Genomic DNA, 27,996 nt, shown 5'->3' with positions numbered 1-27,996 from the left:
GGATGGGGGCCTGGGCTGGGGCCCTGCCCTTTCTACTGCTGGGGTTGTTGCTCACGTCCACCCCAAGGGCCCACAGTGCCAACCCCGGCCTGGTCGCTAGGATCACTGACAAGGGCCTGGAGTATGGTAAGAAACTGAGGTGTTGGACTGGATTTGGCTGATCCACCTGGCACCAGGCTGCTTGGTACACAGGGGCCTAGACTGGGCATTCTATCTTGGGTGGTGCAGCCTCTGAGTCAGGCAGCTCTGGCTGGGATTCTGGCCTCGTCACACACCAGTTGTGCAACTTGGGCAAGTGCCTTGTTTTAGTTTGGGTTCCCCACTGGCAGACTGTAAGACATGGATTTGGGTGCAAGTGGTTGGTTTGGGAGGTGATTCCAGGAAACACCGTAGGGGAGAGTAGGGGACGTGAGATGAGGAAGGAAAGGCAGCCAGAAGGATGTTATTAAACCAGCTACCACCCCAGGTGGCTAGAACAATTTGCTGGGAAAATTCTTGGTAAAGTTTCAAAACACAAGCCTTAAAACTGTTTTTTTTTTTTTGATCAAAGACTCTTAGAAGAATCCAGATCAAAAGGGGGAAAATGCAGACCAGAATTTCAGATTTTCATATACTACAGACTTTCTGGAAGCCATAGAGGCTGGATGAACTCCTGAAACTATTGCCCTGAGATAATCTTTAAACCGAATGTTAAACTGAAATATCCCCTGAAGTTATCTTAAAACCAAACAATAGTTTAGCTTAACTAATAAAAAATGTCTGCCTTGAGCATTGTCCTCTAAGATCTATCTATATGGGATACAATTGACAACAGCTATTTGAAAGATTAGATAGGAACTTTAGGGGGTAGTGAGTTTATGTTAATGGAGGAGGAACAACTCAGAGAAGGAGGGTGAGAATCGTAGCACAACTCAAAGAATGTGATCAATGTCATTGAATTGCCCACATAGAGACCTGAATTGGTGTATGTTGTGCTGTATATATTCTCAACAACAACAGGAAAATAAATACAATTTTTAAAAAACTGTTGTTGTTGGGTGCTGTTGAGTCAATTCTGACTCATAGTGACCCGATGTGACAGAGTAGAACTGGCCCATGGGGTTTTCTAGGCCGTAATCTTCACAGGAACAAATCTCCAGGTCTTTCTCCCACAGAGCCACTGGGTGGGTTTGAACTGCCACCTTGCAGTTAGCAACCAAGCGCTTAACCATTGTGCCACCAGGGCTCCTTGCATTAAAACTAGAAGTCAGAATAGTGCTTACATCTGGAGGCAGCTAGGTCAGGAGCAGGTACCAGGGAGCCCACAGGGGTGCAAGGAGTGTGCCGTATCTTGATCTGGGAAGTGGTTACATGGATGTATAAAAATTGTGAAAAAGAATTTAGCAATACCTTTACAGTTAGTGCACTTTAGGTACTTTATGAATGCCAATTCTCAATTTTAAAAGATCGATAAAAACAGGACTTTTTTTTATAAATACTGAAACAAACAAAAGGCTCAGAATTATCCCATTCAAGGAACAAGGGGCCTGGAGTATTTGTATACCACTCCAAGAGTAATTGATTGACAGCTGAGGGTTGCTGGGATGTAGGGGGTGTCAATGCCCCAGCACTCCTGTCTTTTTCCCAGCCCTGACTTTCTGCAGTTCCAGGACAGAGGGCCTCAGGCTCAGAGAGACAGACATTGGCAGCCAGGAGTTGGCTGTTGTTCTTGGAAAGGACCCAGGGACACGGGCAGGCATTGACAGCATGTGCTCCTCACATTCATGAAGCCCCAATTACCTTATCTGTTAAATGGGGGTAATAACATTCCCTCAGGTAAGGCTGTTGGGAGAGGAGGCTAGCTGGGGGCAAGGGAGAAATCAGGGAATGCTTCTTGGAGGAGGTGATATCTAAGCTAAGGTGGAAAAGACAAGTGCAGTTAGCAGGGACAAAGGCTGGCATTCCAAGCAGAGGGACCAGCATGGGCAAAGTCTTGGAGAAGTTTTGTTTAGCTAGAGGGAGGAGTGCAAGTTGAAGAGAGGTGAAAGGGGAGGCTGGAGGTGGGCAGAGAGTGCTGGCCATCTGTGTACATATAGCCTCCTTGAGTCCCTCAAGTCTCAGAACAAACAATGGGGTCTAATAAGTGCTGTTTATATTGAAACCTTAAATCGGGAAGGTTTGTCTCTTGTCCTTTCCACTATGTGACTGTACCATATTTATCCAACCAGTCCTGTAAGTTTAGACATTTGGATCTTTATTCATTTATTGATAATATAAACCCTGCTACACTGTTTAAAGCATTTCCTGAGTGCCTGCTGTGCGGCGTGCACCAAGCTAGGAGTGCACCTGATCCTCTCAGCCCCTTTTCATTTTGCAATTATCTTTTTTATCCTTCGTGGCACCTCACTGAGATAAGTATTGTTGTCATTGACAAATGGAGAAAGTGAGCGTTGGGGGGTTCACTCATCTAGAAAGGTGCCAAAGTCAAGATTCTAACCCCATCTAGCCCTAAAGTCATTACAATTTCTTCTACACCAGCTAGGTGCCACAGAGAATAGGAAAGAGAACCACACACTCAAGTGCACAGCACTCCTCCCTTTGTGGAGTTGCTGGTGAAGCCATTCTGTTTCCTCAGCTGTAAAATGGGCACAAACATAACATCATGTCAGCCTGAGCATGAAATGTAATGATGCCCCTAAGTGTCTTTCATGCTACCTGGCTGAAAAATCTGTAACTGTGATTAATTCTAATACAGAATTCAACTCTCATGGAATCCAGACTTTCTGGAGTCATAGAGGCTGGATGAACCCCCGAAACTAATCCTCTGAGATAATCTTTCGACCTTAAAGCAAAAATATCACCTGAAGTCTTCTTTAAACAAAACAACAGTTTAGCTTAATTAGTAAAGAATGTCTGCCTTGAGCATTATGCTCTTTTAAAGAACTATCTATATGGCATCAAATGACAACAGCAGCTCAAAAGGTTAGATAGGAAGCTTAGGGGGGCAGTGAGTTTATGTTAAAGGGGAAGGAACAGTGCAGAAAAGGAGGGTGAGAATGGCGGCACAGCTTGAGGAGTGTAATCAGCGTTTCTGAATCGTATATGTAGAAATTGTTGAATTGGTATATGTTCTGCTGTGTATATTTTCAACAACAATGAAAATAAATAAATTACTAAAAGAAACTTTAAAAAGAATTTGACCTCCCTCCAGAGGGTAGGTGGGAACCACTGAACGGTTTAGAGCAGGGGCAGAAAGGAGGCTGACCAAATTGACTCCCAGCTCTTTCTTGTCCACAGCTGCCAAGGAAGGGCTGTTGGGTCTGCAGAGGGCTCTGCACAAGATCACGCTGCCCGACTTCACCGGGGACTTCAAGATCAAGCACTTTGGCAGCGTGCGCTATGAGTTCCACAGGTGGGGCTCTCTGTTCTGCTGGGGCCCCAGGGTTAGATCGGGGAACTTCTCTGGGGCAGGCAGTGGGATACATTCTGCCCAAGAGGAGTTCAGGGAGAGATTCTCTGAGAAAATTGAGCTTTTGCATTCATTCATGCAACAAATATTAATGAAGTCCTACTAGCTGTGTTTCTTGAGCCTCAGTTTCCTTATCTGGAAAATGGGGGTGATACTGGCACCTTCTTCAGAGTAGTAATCCAGGTTCCAGTCTGGCCACTGGATATAGTCTGGAAAGGAAGATAAACCTTAAACTTTAAGTATAACAGCCCAACTGTTGGAGCTGAAGTTTGCATATCTGGGGGAGTCAAGGAAATCTGACTCCTAGAGGAGGTGGCATTGGAACCCAGCCCTCAGAGGATCACTAGACACTTGAACAGCTGACGCTCAAAAAAGGCATGAAACATTGTTGATGGGTGGACAACGGAGGGAGGACAATCTGGCCCACAGCTCATCACACCCCTCCCTGCTCACTGCCATTGATTGCCTCATTCATTCCCTCCTTCTCTCGTGCAGTCCATCAGCAAACATTAATTAAGCACCTATCATATGCCAGGCAAAAAGCGTGGAATTTGGTCATTCTTTTTCCACTGACCACTCCCCTGCCAGTTCTGTTTGTGTCTTCTCTCAAGGCCACCCTCAGCCTTCTCTGATTCTGATCCCCCTCCCTAGATGTGTGGGAGAGGGGCTGGCTGGGGAAAGGAACGGCAGAACTCAGAGGAATATGCCTATGGCCTTTCTCAGGATCCCTCCTGAAGCATGAAACTTGTGGGGTCATATCCTGACTGTGTGACCATGGGCAATTTGCATTCCTTCTCTGAGGTTCCATTTCCCCCCTGAAAGGGGAACAAGACCTGTGCTGACCCCCTCCGGCTAGTGTGAGTCCTAAATGACACATCCATGATGTAAAAGTCTTAGTATGGTTGATGCCTGGCACACAGCAGGTGCTCCATTAGTGGGCGGAGCCAGATGCCTGCCTGAACATAGGGCCTACTGGTCTAGTCCCCACGGGCGGCGTTGCGGGGAGGTAGGGGGAAGGTACAGAGGCAGGGGCAATGTTTCTGAGAGGCTGGGCCCAGGGCTGGGGTTGACGCCTCCCACCACCCGCCTCTCTCCCCAGCCTGAACATCCACAGCTGTGAGCTGCTTGACTGTGCTCTGAGGCCCCTCCCAGGCCAGGGTCTGAGCTTCAGCATCTCCAACTCCTTCATCCGGGTCCAGGGCAACTGGAAGGTGCGCAAGTTATTCCTGTAAGTTGACTCTGCTCTCTGGCTCTCAGGCCCTTGGGCCATGGCCTTCACCTTGTCTTTCTTGTCTTCAGTGTGTTCCCGTGTTTGTTACTGTTGTTAGCTGCTGTCCAGTTGCTCCCCTACTTATGGTGACCCCAGGCACAATGGAATGAAATACTGCCCAATCCTGCACCATCCCCATGAATGGTTGGGGACAGGGACAGATTATCCAATAAGCCAGGTATGTGAGGACTTACTTGCGTTTACTTACTAATCTGTAGTGCACAATTTCACCAGTTTTTGTGGTGAAACCCTGTGAAACTGTTCACTATAGATTAGTCAGTAAACACAATCAAGCCTGTGCGTACCTTGCTTACTGTAAGCCCCTGCATAGCTTGCTTACTGGCTGGAGATCAGACCATTGTAATCCATAGGATTTTCACTGGCTAGTTTTCAGAAGTAGATCTTCAAGCCTTTCTTTCTAGTCTGTCTTAGTCTGGAAGCTTGGCTGAAACCTATTCAGCATTACAGCAATATGCAAGCCTCCTCTGACAGACGAGTGGTGGCTGCCTGTGAAGTGTGTTGGCCCAGAATCAAACCCAGGTCTACTTCAAGGAACACAAGAATTCTACTTATGGAAACATCACTGCCCCCACTCCTAAAATTAGGATGTTGTTGTTAGTTGCTGTCAAGTCAATTCCAACTTGTAGTGAACACCCACCCATGGTATAGAGTATAACTGCTCCATAGGGTTTTCAAGGCTGTGACTTTTCGGAAGCAGATCTCCAGGCCTGTCTTCCAAGGTGCCTCTGGGTGGGTTTGAACTGCCAACTTTTTGGTCAGTACTGGGGTGCTTAATTGATTGCACCACCCGGGGACTCCAAAATTAGGATTAAAAAAAAAAAAAAAAAAAAACCCACTGCCATCAAGTCGATTCCGACTCACAGCGACCCTCAAGGACAGAGTAGAACTGCCCCGTAGGGTTTCCAAGGAGCGCCTGGTGGATTCGAACTGCTGATGTTTTGGTTAGCAGCCATAGATTTTAACCGCTACACCACCAGGGTTTCCAGAATTAGGATAGATCCACCAATTTGTCTTGCAGAAAAGTTATGCCAATGTTATCTCCCTACAACAGTGCCTCCCTACAACACACTTTGTTTATCCATACCTTCACCAGCCCTGGGTATTATCAAACTTCAAAATTTTTTTTATCAATCTAATAGGTGAAAACTGACAGCACCATTGTTTTCATTTTGAATAGCTTTTCATATGTTTATTTGCCATTGAACTCTCTGTTCATGTCTTTGATCTCACTTTTTTTTTTTTCCTTTTAGGTGATTTTGTCCTTTTCTTATTAATTTGTACAGGCTTGCTCTTTGTATATTAAGAAAATTAGCTCATACACTAGGGAAATGAGCTCCCTGGCTGGTTTGTAATGCAAATTTCTTTTTTACTTTGCATCTGGCATTGTTTGCTCACAGAAGTTTTCATTTTCTATGCTGGCAAGCTTATGAACCATTTCCTTTATGGCTTCTGAGATCTGGACCCTGCCTAGGTAGCCTTTTGCCCATTCCTGACCATAAAAAACTGGACCCAGGTGTTCCTCTTGAACTTGTAATGGCCTCATTTGTTATTCTTTAAACTTTGCTCCATCTGGTATTTATTTGGGAGTAAGAATTGAGCTTCATATTTCCCCCCAAATAGTGACAGACCCTGGTCTAGGAATCAATCATTGCTTCTCTTATCTCCTCCAGGAGACTACAAGGCTCTTTTGACGTGAATGTCAAAGGCATCACCATTTCAGTCAACCTTCTCTTGGGCAGCGACCCTTACGGGAGACCCACGGTCACTGCCTCCAGCTGCAACAGCCACATAGCTGACGTGGATCTGGAAGTGTCTGGAGATTTGGAGTAGGTCACCACCTGGTCACTAGGCAGGTTGACCCCGGTGACAGCCCATGGTCCATCCAGCCCAAGGCCTGGCCTCTGACAGGAGTAAGGGGCCAGGCATAAGGCACTGTACTTCCCGGGCCCTTGAAGTAATCCTCTCAGGGACCCTGCTGAGATAACAGATACAGATTCAAGCCAACAGTGGCTTACTGGTTAGGAGTTCGGCTGCTAACCAAAAAGTTGGCAGTTTGAATCCACCAGCCGCACCTTGGAAACCCTATGGGGCAGCTCTACCCTGTCCTACACGGTTGCTATGAGTCAGAATTGACTCAGTGGCACCGGTTTCCACACACACACAAATAATAAGCTTCAGGGGACCCTCATCAGGCAAATGAGACTTAGCTACTGGAGCAACACAAAGATTTCTGGCCAAAGGAGGGTTTGTGAAAAATGTAGAGGACTTAGAGACATCATTTCGTCTCTTTGAGTCTCAGTGTCCTTGATTATTATAAAAATGGAAATTCCCAAGCCTCTTCTCCAGATCTCCTGACTTTGGTAGGGGTACAGCTGGGGGCTGGGAATTCAGATGCACTGAATCAGGCTGGGTGTCCGGAGGGCTGGAACACTGCATTTTCACCCCTCCCGAATGAGCCGGGGACACAGAGGGGCACCAGGATGGGGAAGGGAGGGCTCCCTTTGAGGACTGGCCTAGCCAGAGGTCAGGGCCTGCCTTTCCCTGCCACCTCAGTGCTCAGTGGCAGACAGCTGACTGTCCACTGTGGTCTTCTCCCCAGGGAGGTGCTGAATCTCTTCCGCAACCAAATCGAGTCCAAGTTCCGAAGAGTGCTGGAGAGCAGGGTAAGAAGGTCCAAGCCTCTGGGTGTCCACTGAGCCCCATGAGGCATGGGCAGAAGCCCTCACCAACCTCTGGCCCTGGACAAGCCATGGCAGCTATTCCAGATACACTTGAAACCAAGGCCCAGAGAAGATAAATCATTTGCCCAAGGTCACAGAGCTGGTGTGCAGCAAAGCTGGGGGGTTGAACAGACTGCAAATGTGTCCAGCTAGGCAGAGAATTCTTGGCCTTGTCCACTGCTCCACACTTCAGTCCATGAAGGCCAAACAGGAAATCATTGCTCAGGTGTCTGGGGACCAGATGGGAACTTGGGGTGAGCTCGTGAGTACCTACCTGGATGGGGAGGCAGCAACACTATGTCAGATCTTTCCATTTAAAATATACATATGTGTATATACATATATAGGGAGCCCTGGTGGTGCAGTGGTTAAGAGCTAGGCTGCTAACCAAAAGGTTAGCAGTTTGAATCCACCAGCCGCTCCTTGGAAACCCTGTGGGGCAGCTCTACTCTGCCCAAAGGGTTGCTACGAGTCAGAATCGACTCGACGACAAGTCTGGTTTTGGTATATATATATGTAATCTCCCTGGTGGTGCAGTGATTAAGTATTTGGCTGCTAATCAAAACATCGGCAGTTCAACTCCACCAGCCCCCCTCCTTGGAAACCCTATGAGGAAGTTCTACTCTGTCCCATAGGGTTGCTGTGAGTCAGAATCTACTTGACAGCAACGAGTTTGTTTTTGTTTTTTGGTGTATACATATCATATGTATATATATTTACATATATATATACCTTTTCCCCACCTATCGACTGTCTTGTTATCCAACATTTCCTATTTACAACAGTAGTAAAAAATCTACTATCCAGCTATTTTGTGCATTAATGACATACATCCGGCAGTAACGAATGCTGAGGTGTGAGACGAAAGGAACAATGACTTTGTTATGTGTCATCATGGCTGGGCCATGATTCTCAGTTGTTTGGCAGTTATATAATGTAACTTGGCAGTTATGCAATGATGCTATCATCCTCCATTTTGTGATCTGATGAGGTCATCCTCCATTTTCACATATTACTGATATCACATACTGAACTGGTCTTTGAACCTAACCATGTCGGTAAGTGAGGAATCTCCAAGTCTTGTAATCTCTGGCTAAAACAGAGATTTCATGCCAACCCTCAGTTCCCACTCATTTTACCCCAAAAATCTCATTTCTGAGGTATTATACACCCAGAGCTGTGACTGTAGCAATGACTCCACGTGGGAAGGAAGAAAGTAATGGAGAAGAAAGGCAGAAACTTTCTCTCTCTCTTCCTCCCTCCCTGCCTGCCTCCCTCCCTCCCTCTTTCCCACCTTTGTCCAACCTCTATTTTGGCCTTCAGTGCCCCCTCGTGGCTAAAGGGGAGATGGCAAACAGACCCCCATAGATTGGAGTGGCAAACTGCCTTCCATTCCATTTTTGGTTCTGGGTCCTTGGGGTGAGCTCCAAAAATATGCCAACTTCCTTTTCAGGCATCCTCTTGCCATGTTGCCATGGCTTTCTGAGCAGGATACAGTCCTCTTCAGCAGTGTGGATTTATACTCCCTTCTTGATGATGGTGGTAATAATGATTAGTAATTATCCTATATAACAATAGTATTACAATTAATTATAGTAATTATCAGGGCTACAATTAATGTTACAGAGAATATATTTTTGTAGCACTATTTTTTGTTGTTTATTCTTATTTATAATAATAATGGCTGCTATTTTTTTGAGACGTTGCCTGCCCAGGAATAATACACTCAGCACTTTATATGCGCAGTCTCGCTGAATCTTAACCACACTTCGTGGAGTAGGTGCCATTTTCCACATTTGACAGAGGAGACTCCAAGAGGTGACATAACTTGCCCAGTGTCACCTTTGCTGGACGGGGCTGGGTCAGGATTTGAACTTCCTCGTACCCAAGCCTTATCAGGACTGGGTATTTTGGTGTCTCTCTTCAGAAATCCTCTTCTCCCAGGAAGGCTAAGAAGCTGGCATGGGATCTTTCTAATTCTCTCCTCAGAGCAGATGTGGTGCCTGAACCAACAGGGGCTAATAATAGTAACAATAACATGAATTTACTGAGTGCTTGCTCTCTGGGTGATGTATGCTCACTGTCTCATCTCCTTCAGCCCTCTCACAAGGCTGTGCCATTGTGTCATGTGGGTGAGGACCCTAAAGGAGAGAGAGGCTCTGCAAAGTTTACACAGCAGTGGGGACCAAGTGGAATTTGAACCCAGGCTCATCCAACTTGACTGCTGACCCTTAACCACTACAGCAACCGTCCTCCCTGGGAGGTCCTACTGGGTGTCTGGGGCTGAGCAACCAGATGCCTCCCCTCCTCATGATTCAGGTTCCTGTGGGGATGGGGCATCCAGGCTCCGGGCCTTTGGGATGGTCCGATGGGCCATTGTTGAAGGAAAACAAAGGAAGTCTTGGGAGAAGCCAGTGAAGTTTCCTGGTTCCCTTGAAATCAACTACAAATGTTCCTCACTACCATTTTTCTTGGCTTCCTGGCAGCTCTCCACTACCAAACTCCTCTCCCAGACACCGGGGAGGCTGCAAAGGGAGGTTAAGGTTTACTCCTTTGTCTGCCCAACCCCCAGCATAACCCTTCCCCAGAACTCCTGGGCCTGATGTGTGCCTGATCACCCTTTTGTAGCTGGGTGCCGTTGAGTCAATCTCAACTCATAGAGACCCCATGTGACAAAGTAGAACGTCCCCATAGGGTTTCCTAGGCTGCAACCTTTACAGGGGTGGATCACCAGGTCTTCCTCCCCCGGAGCCGCTGGGTGGGTTCAAACTGCTTAACTGTTGAGCCACCAGGGCTCTTCGATGACCCTTTAGCTTGCCCTTCAAATGTCACCTCTTCAGAAAAGCCATCTGTGACCCCAACACTAGGCCTGGGTCCCATCACATACCCTAAGAGCCCCCCTCCCATGTCCCTCTCCTTCATCGTGTATATGGATCTATTTGCACGTAGGTGGTAGTTGGTTAACCAAAAAAGATGCTTAAAATAAGGACTCTGTCACATATAAGCAAAAAGAATATTTACATATAAATCCTAAATATTTTAAAATATAGTATCCACGGCAGCTAACAACAACAAAATGTAAATTAGTTTGCTATTTTTCGATGCAGGGCCTAGAGCTATTCTTTGAAAATAGTCTGTTGATTGCCATTGCCTTGCCCTTTGTGGTTTCTTTAACCACATTTGCAAAGCAATCACAGTGCAGAGTCCTTATAGAGTTTTAGAATTTTTTTTCTCCTAAGCTTTTCTTTGGTCTGGTCTACACCAAATTTAACAACCTATTTGTGTAGCAACTCACCTTTCCACAATATTTATCTTAGGTTTTCATAGAAACAACTCTGTTCTCAGCCATATTTTATTGGTCTACATAATTCAAGTGGTTACAATAGGAAGTGCAACAAACAGGTCTGGGAACACACGTTATCTTCCCATGGGAAGCATTCAACTCACCTGGTGGCAACACATTGTGTGTGCCTACTGTGTGTGAGTGGCCTACTAGGTGCAAGCACTCGGTGTTCCTTGACACCAGGGGAAATGGGAATATTGACTGAACAAGCCAACCTGTTAGGAGGTGATCATTAAGAAGTTTCTGCGCTGATTCTACATTTATTTGTGTGACTGTTTCTAATAAATGTCTAGTTCTGCTATTAAACTCTAAATTCTGGGAGGCCAGGGCCTATATGTTTTTGATCATTTCTCTGTCTTCAGTACCTGACACATAATAAGCTCTTATAAATATTCGTAGAATCAATGGCCTATGAGCGAATATGTGAACTAAAGTGACAAATGGGATTAGCACAGCACCAGACCAAAGCTGAGGAGCTCACTCAGGCTTTCTCTTCCAGATTTGTGAAATGATCCAGAAATCAGTGATCTCCGACCTACAACCTTATCTTCAAACTCTGCCAGGTAGGGTGTCCCACCCTTCCCTGGGACATAATATTTCTATTAATTTTTATAAAAAGCACATATGTACTTTGTAAAACATTAAATGGGACAGAAGCATGCAAGTAAAAATTAAAAGTACCCTTTCCTCCAACTTTGCTTTTTGTTTTGGGGTATCCTTTCAGACACTTCCTTTGTATGTGCAAATATGTATAATAAGTACATATAAGAATATGAATTTATATTCACATGTATCCCTTTTGTTTATTAATACACGTGGATATGCATAATTACAGATATACATCTGAAAAAGAGATCGTTTTATTTCTTCCTTCTTGATGTGGATACCTTTTATTTCTTTTTCTTGCCTAATTACTTTGGTTAGGACAGTGTTGAATAGCAGTGGTGAGAAAGGGCATCTTTCTCTTGTTGCTGATTTTAAGTGGAAAGCTCTTAGGCTTTATCCATTAAGTATGATGTTACCTATGAGTTTTCATAAGTACGCTTTATCAGATTGAGGAATTTCCCTTCTGTTCCTAGGTTGTTGAGTGCTTTCATTTTGAAAGGGTGTTGGATTTTGTCAAACGACTTTTCCGCATTGGTTAATTATGTGGTTCTTTTCCTATAGTCTATTAATGTAGTGTATTATATTGATTGATTTTCTAAGTTGAATTACCTTTACCTTGATGGGATAAGGAAACCCTGGTGGCGTAGTCGTTAGGTGCTAAAGCTGCTAACCAAGAGGTCAGCCATTCGAATCTGCCAGGCACTCCTCGGAAACTCTATGGGGCAGTTCTACTCTGTCCTATAGGGTCGCTATGAGTCGGAATCAACCGGGTTTGGTTTTGATGGGATAAATCCCACTTAATCGTGGTGAGTAATCCTTCTCATGTGCTTTTGGGTTCAGTGTGCTAGGATTTTGTTGAGGATTATTACATTTATTGGCCTGTGGTTTTTTGTTTTTTCTTGTGTCTTTGTCTGGCTTTGGGATCAGGACAATTCCAGCCTCATAGAATGAGTTAAGAAGTATTCCCTTCTTTTCTATTTTCTGGGAAAGTTTGGTAAGATTTGGAGTCACTTCTGTACATGGTTGGTAGAATTCCAGACCTCATTATTTTAATAGCTGTGTAGTATTCCAGCATATGGATGGGTCTTCATTTATTTAATAAGTCTTCACCTGATGGGTGTTTAGGGTTTTACGATCTGTATTAGTTACCTAAGGCTGCCATAACAAAATATCACAAATTGGGTATTGTATTGTCTCACATTTCTGGAGGCTAGAAGTCCAAATGAGGACTCAGGGAGAACCACTTCCATGCCTCTCTCCTAGCTTCTGGTAGCTCTAGGTATTCCTTGGCTTGCACTTGCAGAATCACATAGTGTCCTTCCTCTGTCCCTGTACCTCTCTGTGTATCTATCTTCTCTTTTATAAGGACACCAGTCATATAGGATTAAGACCCACCCTACTGAAAGTATGAACTCATGCTAACCTAACTGATAACATCTTCAAATACCCTATTTCTAAACAGGGTCACATTCACAGGTACAGAGGTGAGGGTTCACCATATCTTTTGGGTGGGTCACGATTCAATCCATTGCACCATCTTTTGCTATTACAAACAGAGCTGCAGGGAGCCCCCTTGTGCCTGCCTCTTTGTCCACATGTTCAAGTACATCTATGGAATAGCTGCCCACAAGTGAAATCCCGCATCCAGGGTGCACACTTAAAGTTTTAAAGTTGCACACTGGCAAATTATCTGGGGTATTCTCTCATGCCTTGGCTCCCAGGTACCAACACAGTCACTTGTTGACACTGCCTTCAGTGGAAGGCCCAGCTGGGCACAGAAATCCAATGCATGTGACATAGAACTCTTGTTCACCCAAGCCTGACTTTGGAGGGGAGTGTCTGGGGCCCTCTGCACGTGGCCTGGCCTTCCTGGCTATTTGGCTTATATTGATAGGAGGCCACTTTCCCCAAGGATCAAGGACTCAGCTATAAAATTGGGGAACAATGCCCTAGAGAATTCTCCCCATTGCATGGCTACTGGGCTGCTCCCATCGTGTGTGTGTGTGCACGCTTGCATGTGTGTGTGTGTGTGTGTGTGTGCGTGCATGTGTGTGTGTGTGATCCAGGAAGGTGCTCAGGCCCCAGGCTGAGCATTACACCCCCATCAGTGGGACAAGAGAACGCTTGTAGCCTTTTCATGTCAAAGAAGCTCTTTGCCAAGACTGGGCTGGGTGGCAGGTCTTAAGGCAGAGGACCAGGGGGCTCTGTAGAAAGTTGCAGGGACTTGGGACAGCCAGATCCCTCACCCCTTCTCCACCCTGGCTCCTAATTCTGCCCCTCCTCTGGTTCACAGTCACAACAGAGATTGACAGTTTCTTCGGCATTGATTACAGCTTAATGGAGGCCCCTCAGGCAACAGCCCAAATGTTGGACATAATGCTTAAGGTAAGAGTCCCAGAAGCAGGGGCCTGGGTGGGTCCAACCCCAGTGTGGCATTCCCACAGCGTCAGCCCCTTCCTGGGCCTCCTGTCCCCCTGGCTTCAGATCTGTTCTTAACTCTCCAGTGCTTCTAGTTGTGTTGAGCTCAGGGCAATATGGGGTGGTAGGAAGTATTCCAGGATTCTCTCCCAGGTGTCTCACAACCTCACCACGCAGGTGGTGGCGAGGAGCTAGCCAGGAGGTCACGGCAGCTAATGTATCAAAGTTCCTGGGAGTTTTTCATTAAGGGATTCTGGAGACATAATGACTTAACCGAAAGGAAAACGTCTTTAATCGTGCCGTTCAAGGCATTGTCTCCAGCCAATTACCCCCTCGTCAGGCTGTGTATGTGACCCCCTAGCTCAGATGTCCAGTCCTGGGATTGGCTTCAAAAAGTCCAGTTGGACAGGAACCATTCCCGAAGACAACTTATCAGACATGGAAGGGACTGGACAGTGGGTAGGAGAGAGATGCTGATGAAGAGTGAGCTACTTGTATCAGGTGGACACTTGAGACTGTGTTGGCATCTCCTGTCTGGAGGGGGGATGGGAGGGTAGAGAGGGTTGGAAGCTGACAAAATTGTCACGAAAGGAGAGCCTGGAAGAGCTGACTCATTAGGGGGAGAGCAAGTGGGAGTATGGAGTAAGGTGTATATAAACTTATATGTGACAGACTGACTTGATTTGTAAACGTTCACTTGAAGCTCAATAAAAATTAAAAAAAAAAAAATTCTTTAAGCAATAAAAAAAAAAAAAGTCCAATTGGACCCTATTTCTTTCTCCAGGGTGAAATCTTTAACCTTAATCAACGCTCCCCAGTTGCTTTCCTCGCTCCTGTCTTGAGTCTTCCTGAGGAACACAGTCGAATGGTCTACTTCGCCATCTCAGATTATGTCTTCAACACAGCCAGCCTGGTTTATCACGAGGCAGGGTACCTGAACTTCTCCATCACAGATGACATGGTGAGGATGGTGGCAGAATAGCACACAGGAAGGACAGTGTAACCAGTCCTTCCCTTCTTACCCTATTCACATCAGTAAGGTAGTAAATTATGACTAAGAAAAAAAAAATCAAGACCAGGAAAAACATAAGTTAGCTTGATTTCCCCTTTCACTTTGGCTGCCAGAAAGCTCAAGCCAAAGTTCTAGCTCCCTTGTAACAACTGCGGAAGGCTTTGTAGCCTGCTTGTCTGTATTTTACTTTTCCTCCCATCTAGACCTATTATTCTAATTCATATTTTTCCTTACCCTGATGGTTTGTGAAGTTAAAAAAAAAAAAAAGAGAGAGATTTTAGTGAATGAGGTAGGATAATAGATATACTGGTAAATGCATAAAGTACATAGAATAGGAAATAACGACCAAGTGAAAAGTAAAACTAATTACGAAGGTCCATAAATTGATGTTGTTATCACAAATCTGTTTGGGAACTTCCTTATAGCCAAAGTGAAGAGGGTACATGATTTAGTGATTTGTCATGAAAAGAGAGACGAAGTCTTCCCAGCACTTTGCTCTATAACAACCATCTCTAATGGGGCTTTGTATAAGTGAGACTGTATTTTATAGAGAATCACATCTTTGATATTTCTCCAGTTTCTTTAATGTTCCTGGGCTTCAAAAAGTTGTTTCTTGTAGCAATTTGTGAAAGCTGAGGCCTTATATACAATGTCAGGATGGTGGGGGAAACATAGTGTGGTCCAACTTGGGTGGTCCAGTTTACCCCAATAATAAATTGGAGACCATCTGGTAGATGGATAGAGTGACTTTATGTCCTTCAAATTATTTCTTCCACATCTACAGGCCTTTGACGTCTGTTACCATGTTTGGTTCACCCATCACATCTCAGACACAGGCCCTCTCTTTTAGTGGGTGAGATTAAAATAAAAGTATGACATCAAGCACTCACTATGTGCTAGACCTTGTGCTAGCTTAGCTGCCTTGTACAAACTATCTCATTTAGCCCTCACAATGGGTGGGGTCTATTATTATCCCCCTTTTATAGATGAGGAAGTTGAGGCTCAGAGAGGTGAAGAGACCAGCCTGAGATTACACAGGAACCAAACCTAGGTCTATAAAAAAACGACTGCAAAATGAGGCCCTGATGTCACATACACCCCCAAGGAGAGCAGCCAGGCCCCAGGGACCCCTGTGCTCCTGGTAAATGCAGAATAGGCATCTCGCCACTGCCATGGTAACCTCAGGCAGTTGGGAAGCTAGTCTTGAACATTCCCCCCACTTCTCACCTGTCTTAGACCCTCCGCTCCCTAAAACATCTTTGTGTCTCTTTGCTACAGATTCCACCTGACTTTAACATTCGACTGACCACCAAGTCCTTCCGACCCTTCATCCCCCGGGTAAGGCCTCTCTCCGCTCTTGGTGGGTGCAAGCTGAGCCTACTGGGCTTCAGAGAGCCTCTTTAAAACCTCTGTGTTCCTCTCAGCTGCCAGTGAGGCCTCAGGAAAGGCCATGGTGCTGCAAGCCTCAAGGCCCTTCCCTCCAAAGCTCAAATAACAGAAGCCCGAGCTCCAGGTCTTGTGGGACCACAGGTGGTGTCTGAAAATCTCAAGGAATTATTAACATGTTCCACAGAACGTGCCCTAATTAAAAACACCGAACACTTATAGAGGGCTCACTAGGAGTCAGGCGCTGTTCTTGGCTCTTTAAAAATATTTCTTAAATGGATAATAAATTCTCATAGTTCAACATTCAAAAGATATAAAATGTTACGGAGTGGAAAGTCTCCCTCCCACTCCTGTCCCCTAACTGCCCAGTTCCCACGGTAAGTCAACCAAAATCATCCCAGCATATGTAACCTTCCAATGAGATTCTGTGTATATACAAATGCTGTGTGTATTTTCCCCATTCGTTACACAAATGGAGGCATACTGTACACCCACTTTGTACCTTACTTTTTCTCTTACTATGTCTGGGGGATCGGGCTACGCATAGGTAGTTAAGAGCTTCCTCGCTCTTTTTTTCCATGGGTATCCAATATGCCATGGAAGGGATTTACCATGGTTTGTTTAACTGGTCCCTCACAAATGGGCATGTAGGTTGTTTTCAGTCTTTTGCTACAACAACCAGTGTCAAAGTGAATAACCCTACAGCTCTGGCATTGCAGAGCTCATCTCATTTAATCCTCACAGAAATCCACCAGTCCTCTCGCCCGCCCTCCAAGTCCCCCCAAGATGGAGCTCAGGAAAGTGGTAGTGTTTAATGTGCCTTGCAAAGGGCTTGGGGATAGCTGGGGGGAATTATAATGGTGGGGAAAATTTGAACTTCAAGTCCTGCAGTGCCTGAGTCATGTCCTTCCACAGGGAGCCCCCTATAGGCCCTTTCTCTCCCTCAAGCCCCACTCACAGCCCAACCTGCAGCCATATTGTCAGAGCTAGCCCTGGAGTCCCCTTGGCCACATCCTGGCTCCAACATCCCTTTTGCCACAGAAACAGAAGGAAATTCTTTCTCCCTCTTCCTGCCTATTTCATAATAACCCCAGCAGAGAAGCAACTCAGCCCACCTTCTTAGTAAATCAGTTTACCCCCTCAGTCTTCCAAACTTCTCCCTTCTAGAATAGAATGTGGGTTTTATATTTGCATAACCAAAAGGCTCATGGGAGTATCGTTCCTCCCCCCAGTTCCCCTCCCCAAAAAATGAATAGTCTTCTCCCAAAATAAGTTCTGGGCCTATCTCTAGTTAAACAAAAAACAGCTAGCACTTTGAGATGGTGGGATCTATTCGTTTCATTTTCCAGAAACATTGGCTCCTGGTCTCAGCTTGCACAGTTATTGGAGTGTGATGAGGGTGCAGGGAAACATTAGCTCTCACTCATTGCCCTGGGAAGGAGAGACTGAAAAAAAATGACCAGCCTTTCTGGAAGGCAGTTGGGCAATAATCGTCAGAAGTCTTAAATGTACCCTTGCCCTGAGACTCAGAAATTCCACCTCTAGGAATATATTCCCAGAAAGAATGGCCAAAAGGTATCCAGGTGGGTGGTTATTACCATGACAAAACCTTAGAGACGGCTTAGTGCCTGTAAGGTTAGAGTAATTATGGTAGACATACACCACGGAATACAATGTGGCCAAGAAGTAGATGATGCCCATGCTATAATGGAAAGGCGTCAGGTACAATGCTAAGAGAAAAGGGCATGAGCACAGAGCATTTTATGGGACATAAAGTCAACTAAAAACTATTCCCTGTTTTACCTGTCTCCTTCGAGGCTCTCATGGTAGACGTGTGTGTTTTTTGCTTTTGATATAATCTCCCAATTCTGCCCCCAGATAGCCAGGCTGTACCCCAACATGAACTTGGAGCTCCAGGGAGTGGTGATCTCTGCCCCATTCCTGATCTTCAGCCCTGGGAATCTGTCCTTGACCCCCCAGATGGAGGTTGAGGCCTTCATACACCTGCCGAATTCCGACAAAGAGTCTGTCTTCCGGCTCAGCGTGGTAAGGTTCAGAGCCTTTGCAAATGCTATGCCCTTTTCCTGTATGCTTTTCCTTTACTCACCATCTAGCCAATTCCTTCACGTCTCAGCTTAAATATCACTTCCTCAGAAAGGCCTTTCCTAATTGCCTCCTATCGACCTTAGCCCCCTTGTCATTTTTTTTCTTGAGTTTGAATCTGGGCCAGCCTGGAGAAAAAGGTATATGAGTCTTTGGCCTGTTTGCTTTGTTGGACGGCACAAACAATTTGTGCTCATCTACTAACTATACTAACTAAAAGGTTGGAAGTTCGAATCCACCTAATGGCACCATGGAAGAAGGCCTAGCGATCTGTTTCCATAAGATTGTTGTTAGTTGCCAGAGTCAATTCCGACGCATGGTAACCCCATGTGTGCACAGTAGACTACTCCGCAGGATTTTCAAGGCTGTGACTTTTCTGAAGTAGATCCCCAGGCCTGTCTTCTGAGGCACCTCTGGGTGGGTTCCAACTGCCAACCTTTCGGCTAGCAGCCAAATGCTTAACAACTGATGGGCCCTGTCTAATGGAGGAGTTCTGAGTCCTTTAGGGTCCCACTCACCGGGTGAAGGACTTTGCTCTCTTGTTTCCTCCAGAAGATTACAGCCATTGAAAACCTTACGGAGTGCAGTTCTACTCTGAAACATGCAGGGTCACTGTAAGTCAGAGTCCACTCAACGGCAGTGGGTTCGATTTTTTTCTTTGTCTTTCCTTTTTCTGTAAGTTATTCAGATCTTTTCTCCCTTATTTTATTTTATTTTTTTAAATTGATTTCTGTTGTTGTTAGTTGCCATTGAGTGGATTCTGACTTACAGCAACCCCGTGGGTGCAGAGTGAACTGCTCCACAGGGTTTTCAAGGCTGTGACCTTTTGGAAGCAGATCGCCAGCCTGTCTCTGCCATTCTCTCGGCTAGTAGTCATTTGAACCACTCAGGGACTCTTATTGTTTATTTATTTTTGGCATCTTGCACTCTGGCTTTCAGCTAGGAGCCAATGGGAAGCAGTGCTGGAGTGGGGTGGGTGGGTGGTGAGGGAGGAGGGAGAAGCCAGAGCATTTTTCCTCTCATTTTGCCTTGGACAAAGTCTCTGTCAGTGACTGTCTCCTGCAAGGTTCCAGCTTCCACCAAATGGCCCGTTCCCTGGGTTCCCATAACCCCATTTCCTCCCTCTGTTCCTCCAGTACCGTGTGGAAGCAGCTTCTTGCCTCTGCTCATTTCTGAGCTGTCTCTCTAGCTCTTTCTCAGCTTCTCAGTGCTTCTACCACTTGGATAACAAATTTTGTGTATTAAATTCCCTTTGTGTTAAATATTAAGTGATGTCGTATTTCCTGATAACCCATTGCCAACGAGTTGATTCCGACTCATAGTGACCCTATAGTACAGAGTAGAACTGCCCCAACAGGTTTCCAAGGAGTGACTGGTGGATTCAAACTGACCACCGTTTGATTAGCAGCCAAATGCTTAACCACTGATGGGCCCTGTCTAATAGAGAAGAAATTCCAAGTCCTGTAGTCCTGTTCACTGGATGGAGAACTTCACTCTCTTGTTTCAGATTGGAAACTCATTAAGTCAAATCTCAGACAGGGTAATTGCTTCTAGATGCTATATGTCTGCAATTTGGTATATGTTGTTATTGTTATCAAGATTGTTTTTGTTGGCATTAAATATTTAAATTAAACTATATACCTATATTATTATTACTACTATGAGGGCTGAACCTGGGCCCTGAGATAGCTAAAAATGATCCTCTTTAGAGATCTCCAGGAATGGGTACTCTACACCCTCTCTTGGTAGTGTATTCAAAGTTTAACTGCTGTTACAGTCAGCAATTTCAAGTAAAATGTTCAAATCCAAGTTCAAACATTTATTGAGCTCTGATGCTAAGCCTTCTGGGAGTCCACAGTTTAAGGGCAAGTTTGCTGCTTTACCTCTTTGAGCTGATTGTTGAGAAGAGACAGCTGGCCCTCATAGCTAGCCTTCCTGTCCATGATACCGTCCAGCTTTCAGACCTGTTTCCTTCTCCTGGTATTTCCAGGCCACTAATGTATCCGCCATATTGAGCTTCAACACCAGCAAGATCACTGGGTTCCTGAGGCCGGGAAAGTAAGTCCGCCTCCTGCCCACATGGAGGCACCCAAATGGACTCCATCAGGACACTGCAGCTGATTCTCTGCAGCTGGGAGTGGAGGCGTGGAGAAATCCTCCTGCAAATGCTGGGAGTCCACCATTTAGGAGGGAAAGTTAAATTTCACCCCAGTTGGCCCAATCCTTTTGCCCCATTGGTCCTGCCCTCCCCAAACTTCCTTTCTACCCAGCACCCACTACTTCCAAATTTCTGAAGAATTTATTAATACTGCCTTTTCTTGATCTATAAGTTTTAGACATCAACTATTGATTTCCTGAGGTGATAGATAAGGATTGGGCTCTTTTACACCACCTCACCTCCCCTCTACCAGTCTTCCCCATATGGTTGTACTGCTGTTTTTAGTTACCCAGTTATCTTATTTTTTCATCACCACGTCCACACTACCCTTGGCCCTATGCCTTCTCAAACCTGTACTTTCTCCTTTCTGGGAACCCTGAATTGCTTAGGCTTCCCATGAGGGTAATGCTTACATATCTGAATATTTTCTAATTCTTTATAGGGTACAATTGGAACTGAAGGAATCCAAACTTGGAGTATTCAGTGTAAGTTGTTATTGTTTATGAAATGCCTAGGTGTTGATTAATTTGGGCTCTTGACTAAGCAATTGCTATGATGCCTGTAGTAGAGAATGGAAAAGGAGAAGAGCTGATATAGGTGTTGATCTGCAGTTTGCTTTTTTCAAGACTTTTGCCATGTTACCAAAAAAAAAAAAAACACCCAAACCCACTGTGGTGGAGTTGATTCTGACTCACAGCCCCACCCCCAGGGTGGCCATGTGGGGTTTGGTGTGGGCAAGATGATATGTTTGGTCACAGTATGCCTCTCCTGTTCTCCACCAGGTGGAGCTGTTGGAGGCGCTCATTAACTACTACCTTCTCAACAACCTCTACCCCAAGGTCAATGGTAAGAATTATGGATTTTCCTCTTTGGAGGAAAGAGAGCTGGACTTAAACCTGGGAAATAGGGCTCTCCTCTGGACTGTGGGACCTTCAGTGAGTCACCTCTCTGAGCTTCAGTGGCCTCATCTGTGAGACAGCAAGCCTCATTTACCCTTGGGCTCTAATGAGGGTTGGGGATGGCTCTTTGGAGAACAGGATACCTCCTCATGCAAGAGAAGGTAGGACTCAGGGATGGCCCCTCCACCACCACCACTACACACACATACACACCCTGAAGAGACAAGTGAAGGGGCAAATTAACATAGAGGTCATAAGGCAGTCCACTTCTGAATTCACATTTCCCAGAGCAACCCCCTAGTCAAAAAATAAAACATAAAGCCTACACTAAACCCTATTTCCATGAGGAACCACTTCATTTGGCTACATAGAAAACAGGACGGGGCTGGGGTGCAGAGAAAGCATGCTCACTAGCTCCTTATCACATGTGTACATCATACTATACCTGCTACTTCCTCCACATAGATTGTGGCTGAGAGCTCAGGCTCTGGTGTCAACCTGCCTAGGTTCAAATCCCAGCCCTGCCACTTTCTAGTTGTGTGACCTAGGACAAGTTACTTGGCTACTCTATGCCTCAGTTTCCTTATCTATAAAATGGGAGGAATATCATATTTCATAGCCTTTTGTGAGAATTAAATGGGGATACACGGCATCTAGCAAAGAGCAAATTCTGTAAACATTGTCTCTGTTTGGTACTTATTAACAAATCTCTCTAAACTTCCAGAGGAGCTGGTGAAAGGACTCCCCCTCCCTATGCTAAAGCGAACTCAGCTCTACGACCTTTTTCTCCAGATCCACAAGGTGACTGGGTTGGGTGAGGGGCTGTGAGGATTTGGGTGGGGTTTAGCTTGCCAGGTTTGAAGGCCATAAGTCAGTGAATGGGACCCAGCCCACCACTGCAGCTGGGGAAGCCTGGGCTGCGACCCGGACACTCCCAGGCACTGCTATATCCCATAAAACCATTCGGTGTCCTTCAGGAATGGCACTTGTATTGAGGCAGGAAGTATCTGACACAGCCCTGTGCCACCGCTGCCTCCCACCCCCCACCATGGGTGACCTGTGGGCACTTCATGACCAACTCATTTTTAAAATCCTGCACGTCCTAGACTTGCCATGTGTGCAGTGGCATCACTGGGGGGGTGGGGTACAGACTCTACCAGGTAACACTATCAGAGAGGGTGACACCAGAATGACTGTCTAACATTTTTGTGCAGTGTTTCACCAGAAATTTATAGTTTTTTATAAAAATATCCCTGAAGTTAGTTGTAACAACAAAAACATTTTTCTTAAGCCCGGTTTGCATGTATCAATAGACCCACAAGGCTAAAACTCTATGCTAATTTACTTTTTGAACCTTCAAATGCGCTCCAGCCCAAGCCGTCATTATTACCCAATTACAGTGATGCTTCGAATCACGTGGTTTCCTCTGCACGTACTACAAGCACACACTGTTGTTTTTATGGCTGTCCATGTTTTTATAGTCACGGATTTTGTCAAATTTTCTGGTGTTTTAGCTACAATATTGTGGTAATTAGTATCTGTGAACCTGTATCAATAACTTTTTTGAGAATAAAGTAATAATTAAATGAAAAGAAAGAGTGATATACAAGAATTACGATTTACAAGTAACAGTACAAAAAAACATTCCTAAGGATTCTGTATGGTCTGGTATGGGAGGAGGCCCGTGTGGGGGGATGACACTGAGTTACTGCACTGGGTGACACCAAACCTAGTGACGCCACTGCATTTGTAAGCTTTAAATTTTTATTTTAAACTTTAAGTGGAAGAGCTTTATTACAAAAATATGGTGGGCATGCCCCTCCTATCGTAAACAAGTAATAGTCACATTACTGACATTTTTGAAAATTATTCATAAACTCATTGCCTCACCACAACCACAGTTTAAATGTTGCTGTGCTTCCTTCCAGTCTTTTTTTTGCCTAGCATTTAAAAATTTGTTTGTGTGTGTGTTTGCTTTGGATAGTTGCTCATGTCTGTTTTCTTTCTTTCTCTTTTTTAAAAAAACTTAGCATCATCCCTCAGGCTTGTTCCCTTGTTGCAACTTAGTCTCCCCCCAACCCCGAGTGCTAAGCAGCTGTGCACTGTCCCATCCAGCAAATGAACCGTAATTCACGTGACTGTTTTAATACCAAGGAACGTGTCTGAGTTTTCACTGTTTTGTGGTCCGTCTGTGCCCCCAGGTTCAGGCTCTTTTTAGAACACCATCTGGAAGGCAGGATGATGGGTTGGGGGGCTGTGAGCACTAAACGAGATGATGCATGTGCCTGGCACGTAGTCAGCATCCATAAATAATAACTGTTAGAGAGGATAAAGGACAGGGGAGTGGGTGGGAACATTGAAATATTTAGCCCCCGACTTACAGCATATTCCAGTTAGGACAAACCGCACTTACGGCTGTCTTTTTTGGGGGGCACATCTTATCATTAGTAATATGTACTACCTACAATGTTGTAGCACATAATTTGTTGATGTTATCATTCTCAGATGTTTACTTGCAGATGTTTATATGTAACGTTTCCAACCCTCAAAGACAAATAAAGATAGGATTTATAAAGATACTAATAATAAAAGGCAATAATAATGAAAACTAAAAAAAAGATGTTTGACTTACACCACAACTGACTTATGACATAAATACAGGTAGTCCCTGTCATAAGTCAGGGACTACCTGTATTTGGATAACAGATATCCGAAACCTTTTGGGCCCAGAGATACTCAATACCGGTGTCAGTTTCCTGGGGCTGCTGTAACTAAGTGCCACAAACTGTTGCTGTTGTTTTTAGGGGCCACAGAGTTGGTTCCGACTCACAGCAATGCTATAGGACAGAGTAGAACTGCCCCATAGGGTTCCCAAGGAGCGACTGGTGGATTTGAACTGCCGACCTTTTGGTTAGCAGCCGAGCTCTTAACCACTATGCCACCAGGGCTCCATAACCATGAACTAGGTGGCTTAAAATAAATTTCTTGTCTTACAACTCCGGAGGCTAGAAGTTTGAAATCAGGATATTGGCCATATTGATTCCTTTTGGGGCTCTGAGAAAGAATCTGTCCCATGGCTTTCTTCTAGCTTCTGGTGATGACTGGCAACCCTTGGCATTCCTTGGCTTGGAGATGCGTCACCCCAATCTCTGCCACCGCCTTCACATGACATCTTCCCTCTGTGTATCTCTCTGTGTCTCTTCTCCTCTTTTATAAGGACCCCACTTATATTGGATTGGGGACCACCCTTCTCCAGTATGACCTCATGTTAGCTGATAACCTCTTCAATGACCCTATTTCCAAACAAAGTCACATTCACAGATACCAGGGGTTAGGACTTAAACTTGTATTTGGAGTAACAATTCAATCTATGACAATACCCAAAAGCCACTGAATGGTACAAGTAGAGTCAGACAGATCAAAGATCAAAGCAAAAGTTGAGCAACGATTCACTCACTTGGCCTCAGTTTTCTCTTCTCTAAAATGGGGTTGTAGCCCAAACCTCCCTGGGCTCTTGTGAAGAACAGAGGCCAAGTATGAAAGCTTCTAGCACAATATTTGATGCACGGGAAGTGCCAGGAAGATATATTCTTTATTATTATATATTATCGTATTCATTAGAATTTTGAGGTCAGCTCTGTCCGTTTGTCTGACCACCAAGGGCAGGGCAGGGATCACTGTGGGAAAGAATTGGGCTTTGCCTGTGTTCAGAATTCCAGCTGCTCTGAGTGATGGAAACTTAACAGGAGACAGGAGAGTAAACCCCAGAAGCTCACAATTTTGTGTTATTCACCATGGAGAGGAAATTGAGGTGACACAAGGACATTTATGAGGCCTGCCAGGAAGCAGCAGCTTGGGAAAAGACAGATAAATTGCTACCTTGGCGAAGGTAACTGGCAAAAGCTGTGCTTTATGGAGGCCTTGGGGACTGAGACATACTTGCGATTTATGCACTGATCCAGTTTCTGGCAGAGCTTCTATTCCCCAAGAATGGGCCTTCCTTTTAAGTTTGCAATGTATTTTTCTGGAGTAGAGGACGCTCTTTGTCATCCTGTCCTGTCTTGTCTCTCTTAGGACTTCTTGTTCTTGGGCGCCAACGTTCAGTACATGAGAGATTGAGCACAAGGAGAAAGACTTGCCAATGGGCTGTGGAAGCCACAGCTGGATCTGGGACATTGGATTTCCAGATGTGCAGCACATTTCCAGAGACTCTGAGGATGAAGACTCATCTGTTCTCAGCACTGGGGGCAAGAGTTTGCCTGGCTCCTGCCCCCACGCTCCTGCTCTCCGGACAGGTGCACCCATGCCTCTCTGGACTCTGAACTTTCTCTGCTAGGATGGGCCACCCTCCGCCACTGGCCTATAATCTCCTAGAGGGCAGGCACTGCATTTTTATTCACTGTCTGATCCCAGTGCCTAGCAGAGTACTGGCACTTAGTAGGTTCTCAATAAATATTTAGTAAACGGTTCAACGAAGGAACCACCTGGTATACTAGATGAACTTCTTTATTGCTATTATGGATTGAATTGTGTCCCCCAAAAATATGTGTTGTAAATCTTAACCCCTATACCTGCGGATGTAACCCCTTTGGGAATAGGGTTTTCTTTCTTATGTTAATGAGGCCATATCAGTGTAGAGTGTGTCTTAAACCAACCACTTTTGAGATATAAAAGGAGCAGATTGGGCACAGAAGCAAGGAAGTACAAATGGGGAAAGATTGACGCCTTGCGGGGGTCACCAAGGAACCTAGGAAGAGAAGCTGTAAGAGATGGATTTTCCCCCAGGGCAGAAAAAGCCTTCCTTCCCGTAGAGCCGGCACCTGGAATTTGAGCTTCTAGCCTCCTAAACTTGAGAAGATAAATTTCTATTCTTTAAAGCCACACTGTGGTGCTATTTCTGTTATAGCGGCACTAGATAACTAAGACAACTTCCCACCTTCTTCTGGCCTAAGCAGGTCTTTGGAAGGTCAGCCTCATCAGTGGTCTCCAAGCGTAGGCCCTGACCTCAATCCCCTTTCTCCATCAGCCACTGCGGCAGGAACCTCAATGAGAGTACAAGGCCGGGCCTGGTGCTGATGCCTCTATCTCTCAGGCCCCTGTCCTGTCTCAGTCCATAGGTTCACTTTGGGTTAACCTTTGAGTTAAGCCTCCCTCTCTTCTCTCCCACTGAAGATGCTGAAGCCAATAGACCTCCCAGAGTAAAATCTCAGCCTCCTGGTGCTTTCCCCATTGAAGCGGGTGTAAATTAGGAGGAAATGGATCTAGGCTTTTAGTTCAACCCAAATGAAAAGCTCATCCAACTGTTGTTTATGAGCCCCAAGCCTGGAGGAAGAAGTCATGATTTCTAATTACTGAAAAATGAGCCATTTGATCAGACTTAATAAAGATGCATTGCCCCAAACCGTTTTGATTCTCCTGAAATACAGATTTCTGGGTTCATGAAGTTGGGGTGACCCACCTAGGCCATCTGCCCTTAGATGTCCTTTTGAACCTTGAACCTTTAAGGAACTGGTTCCCTGGAGTCACCTTCAAGTCAAACAATAGCTAGTTAGCAGCTTAGCTGAGATCGTTTTGCCTTAGGAATTGCGTTCTTTTGGAAAATTATCTATGTGCAGCCAGCTTTGAGAAGCAGGAACTCCAGGGAGAAACCCCAAGGGTATGGGCCCTGGACACCCATATAGCTCAGTAATGATGTCACCCCTGAGGTTCAGCCAAAGATTAGACAGGCCCTTCAAACAAAATGAGACTAAATGGGCACACCAGCCCAGGGGCAAAGACGAGAAGGCAGGAGGGGACAGGAAGCTGGTAACTGGGAAACCCAAGGTAGAGAAGTTGAGAGTGTTGACATGTCATGGGGTTGGCAACCAATGTTGCAAAACAATATGTCTATTAATTGTTTAATGAGAAAATAATTTGCTCTGGGAACCTTCATCTAAAGCACAATTAAAAGAAAAAACATATATTCTGTTACACTAAAAAAAAAAAGCTATATAGTCAGGCCTCCCAGGGACAGGGAATTAGAAGGCTCATTTGATATTTTTTTTTTATTGCGCTAAAGAGCAGATGGATGGAGCCGCCAGCTAGCAGATAATTCACAGGGAACAGACCCACTTACCCCGTGTGTGACAGAGATGCCTTCTAAGATAGGATGATTCATTGTTACCCAGCTGGTGGCAGGGGAAGCCATGGTTTCCCCTTCTCCCTCCTCTTCACTTTCGTTCACTGTCCATTACCATCATCCATTTGTATGATGGACTGGTTCAGAACCAGGCTTGATCCAGTACTAGCCAGGTGACCTAGGGAAGGTCACTTTCCCCCTCGGGGTCCTATCTATAAAATAAAGATAATAATACCCATTGCCATCAAGTAAATTTCAATTCATAGCAACCTTATAGGACAGAGTAGAACTGCCCCATAGGGTTCCCAAGGCTGTAATTTTTATGGAGGCAGACCGCCACATCCTTCTCCCATGGAGCAGCTGGTGGGTCCAGAATCACCAACTTTTTGGATAGAAGTGGAGCACTTAACCACTGTGACAGCAGAGATCCTTTTAGCCATCTGCTAGGGTTGTTAATAATTATTATATTAGAAAATGTAAGTAAAAGTGTTTAT

The 27,996-nt window shown here is 45.2% G+C and overlaps 1 protein-coding gene across 1 annotated transcript; it reads left to right on the top strand.

Annotated features, from left to right (window-relative positions):
* The first annotated feature begins 2 nt into the window (after positions 1–2).
* On the top strand, positions 3–25,503 carry LBP (lipopolysaccharide binding protein). Its single transcript, XM_049869130.1, has 15 exons — positions 3–126; positions 3,277–3,391; positions 4,548–4,676; positions 6,410–6,565; positions 7,339–7,402; positions 11,302–11,365; positions 13,702–13,793; positions 14,611–14,787; positions 16,117–16,176; positions 18,103–18,270; positions 20,318–20,385; positions 20,928–20,970; positions 21,268–21,331; positions 22,109–22,185; positions 25,459–25,503. The coding sequence occupies exons 1-15, from the start codon at positions 3–5 to the stop codon at positions 25,501–25,503; spliced, it is 1,446 nt and encodes a 481-aa protein (XP_049725087.1).
* The last annotated feature ends 2,493 nt before the right edge of the window (positions 25,504–27,996 follow it).

The sequence above is a fragment of the Elephas maximus genome, chromosome 25 (assembly GCF_024166365.1).
Source record: "Elephas maximus indicus isolate mEleMax1 chromosome 25, mEleMax1 primary haplotype, whole genome shotgun sequence".
Lineage (NCBI taxonomy): Eukaryota > Metazoa > Chordata > Mammalia > Proboscidea > Elephantidae > Elephas > Elephas maximus.
The sequence above is the reverse complement of the archived record's forward strand: the minus strand, read 5'-3'. Positions and strand labels throughout refer to the sequence as shown.

Bases quoted from the DNA above. Each gene is read 5' to 3' on its own strand.
- LBP (XM_049869130.1), top strand. From the start codon at position 3: ATGGGGGCCTGGGCTGGGGCCCTGCCCTTTCTACTGCTGGGGTTGTTG. The intron at 7,403-11,301 runs GTAAGAAGGTCC...TTTCTCTTCCAG, and splicing joins GAAGAGTGCTGGAGAGCAGG to ATTTGTGAAATGATCCAGAA. The intron at 13,794-14,610 runs GTAAGAGTCCCA...TTCTTTCTCCAG, and splicing joins TGTTGGACATAATGCTTAAG to GGTGAAATCTTTAACCTTAA.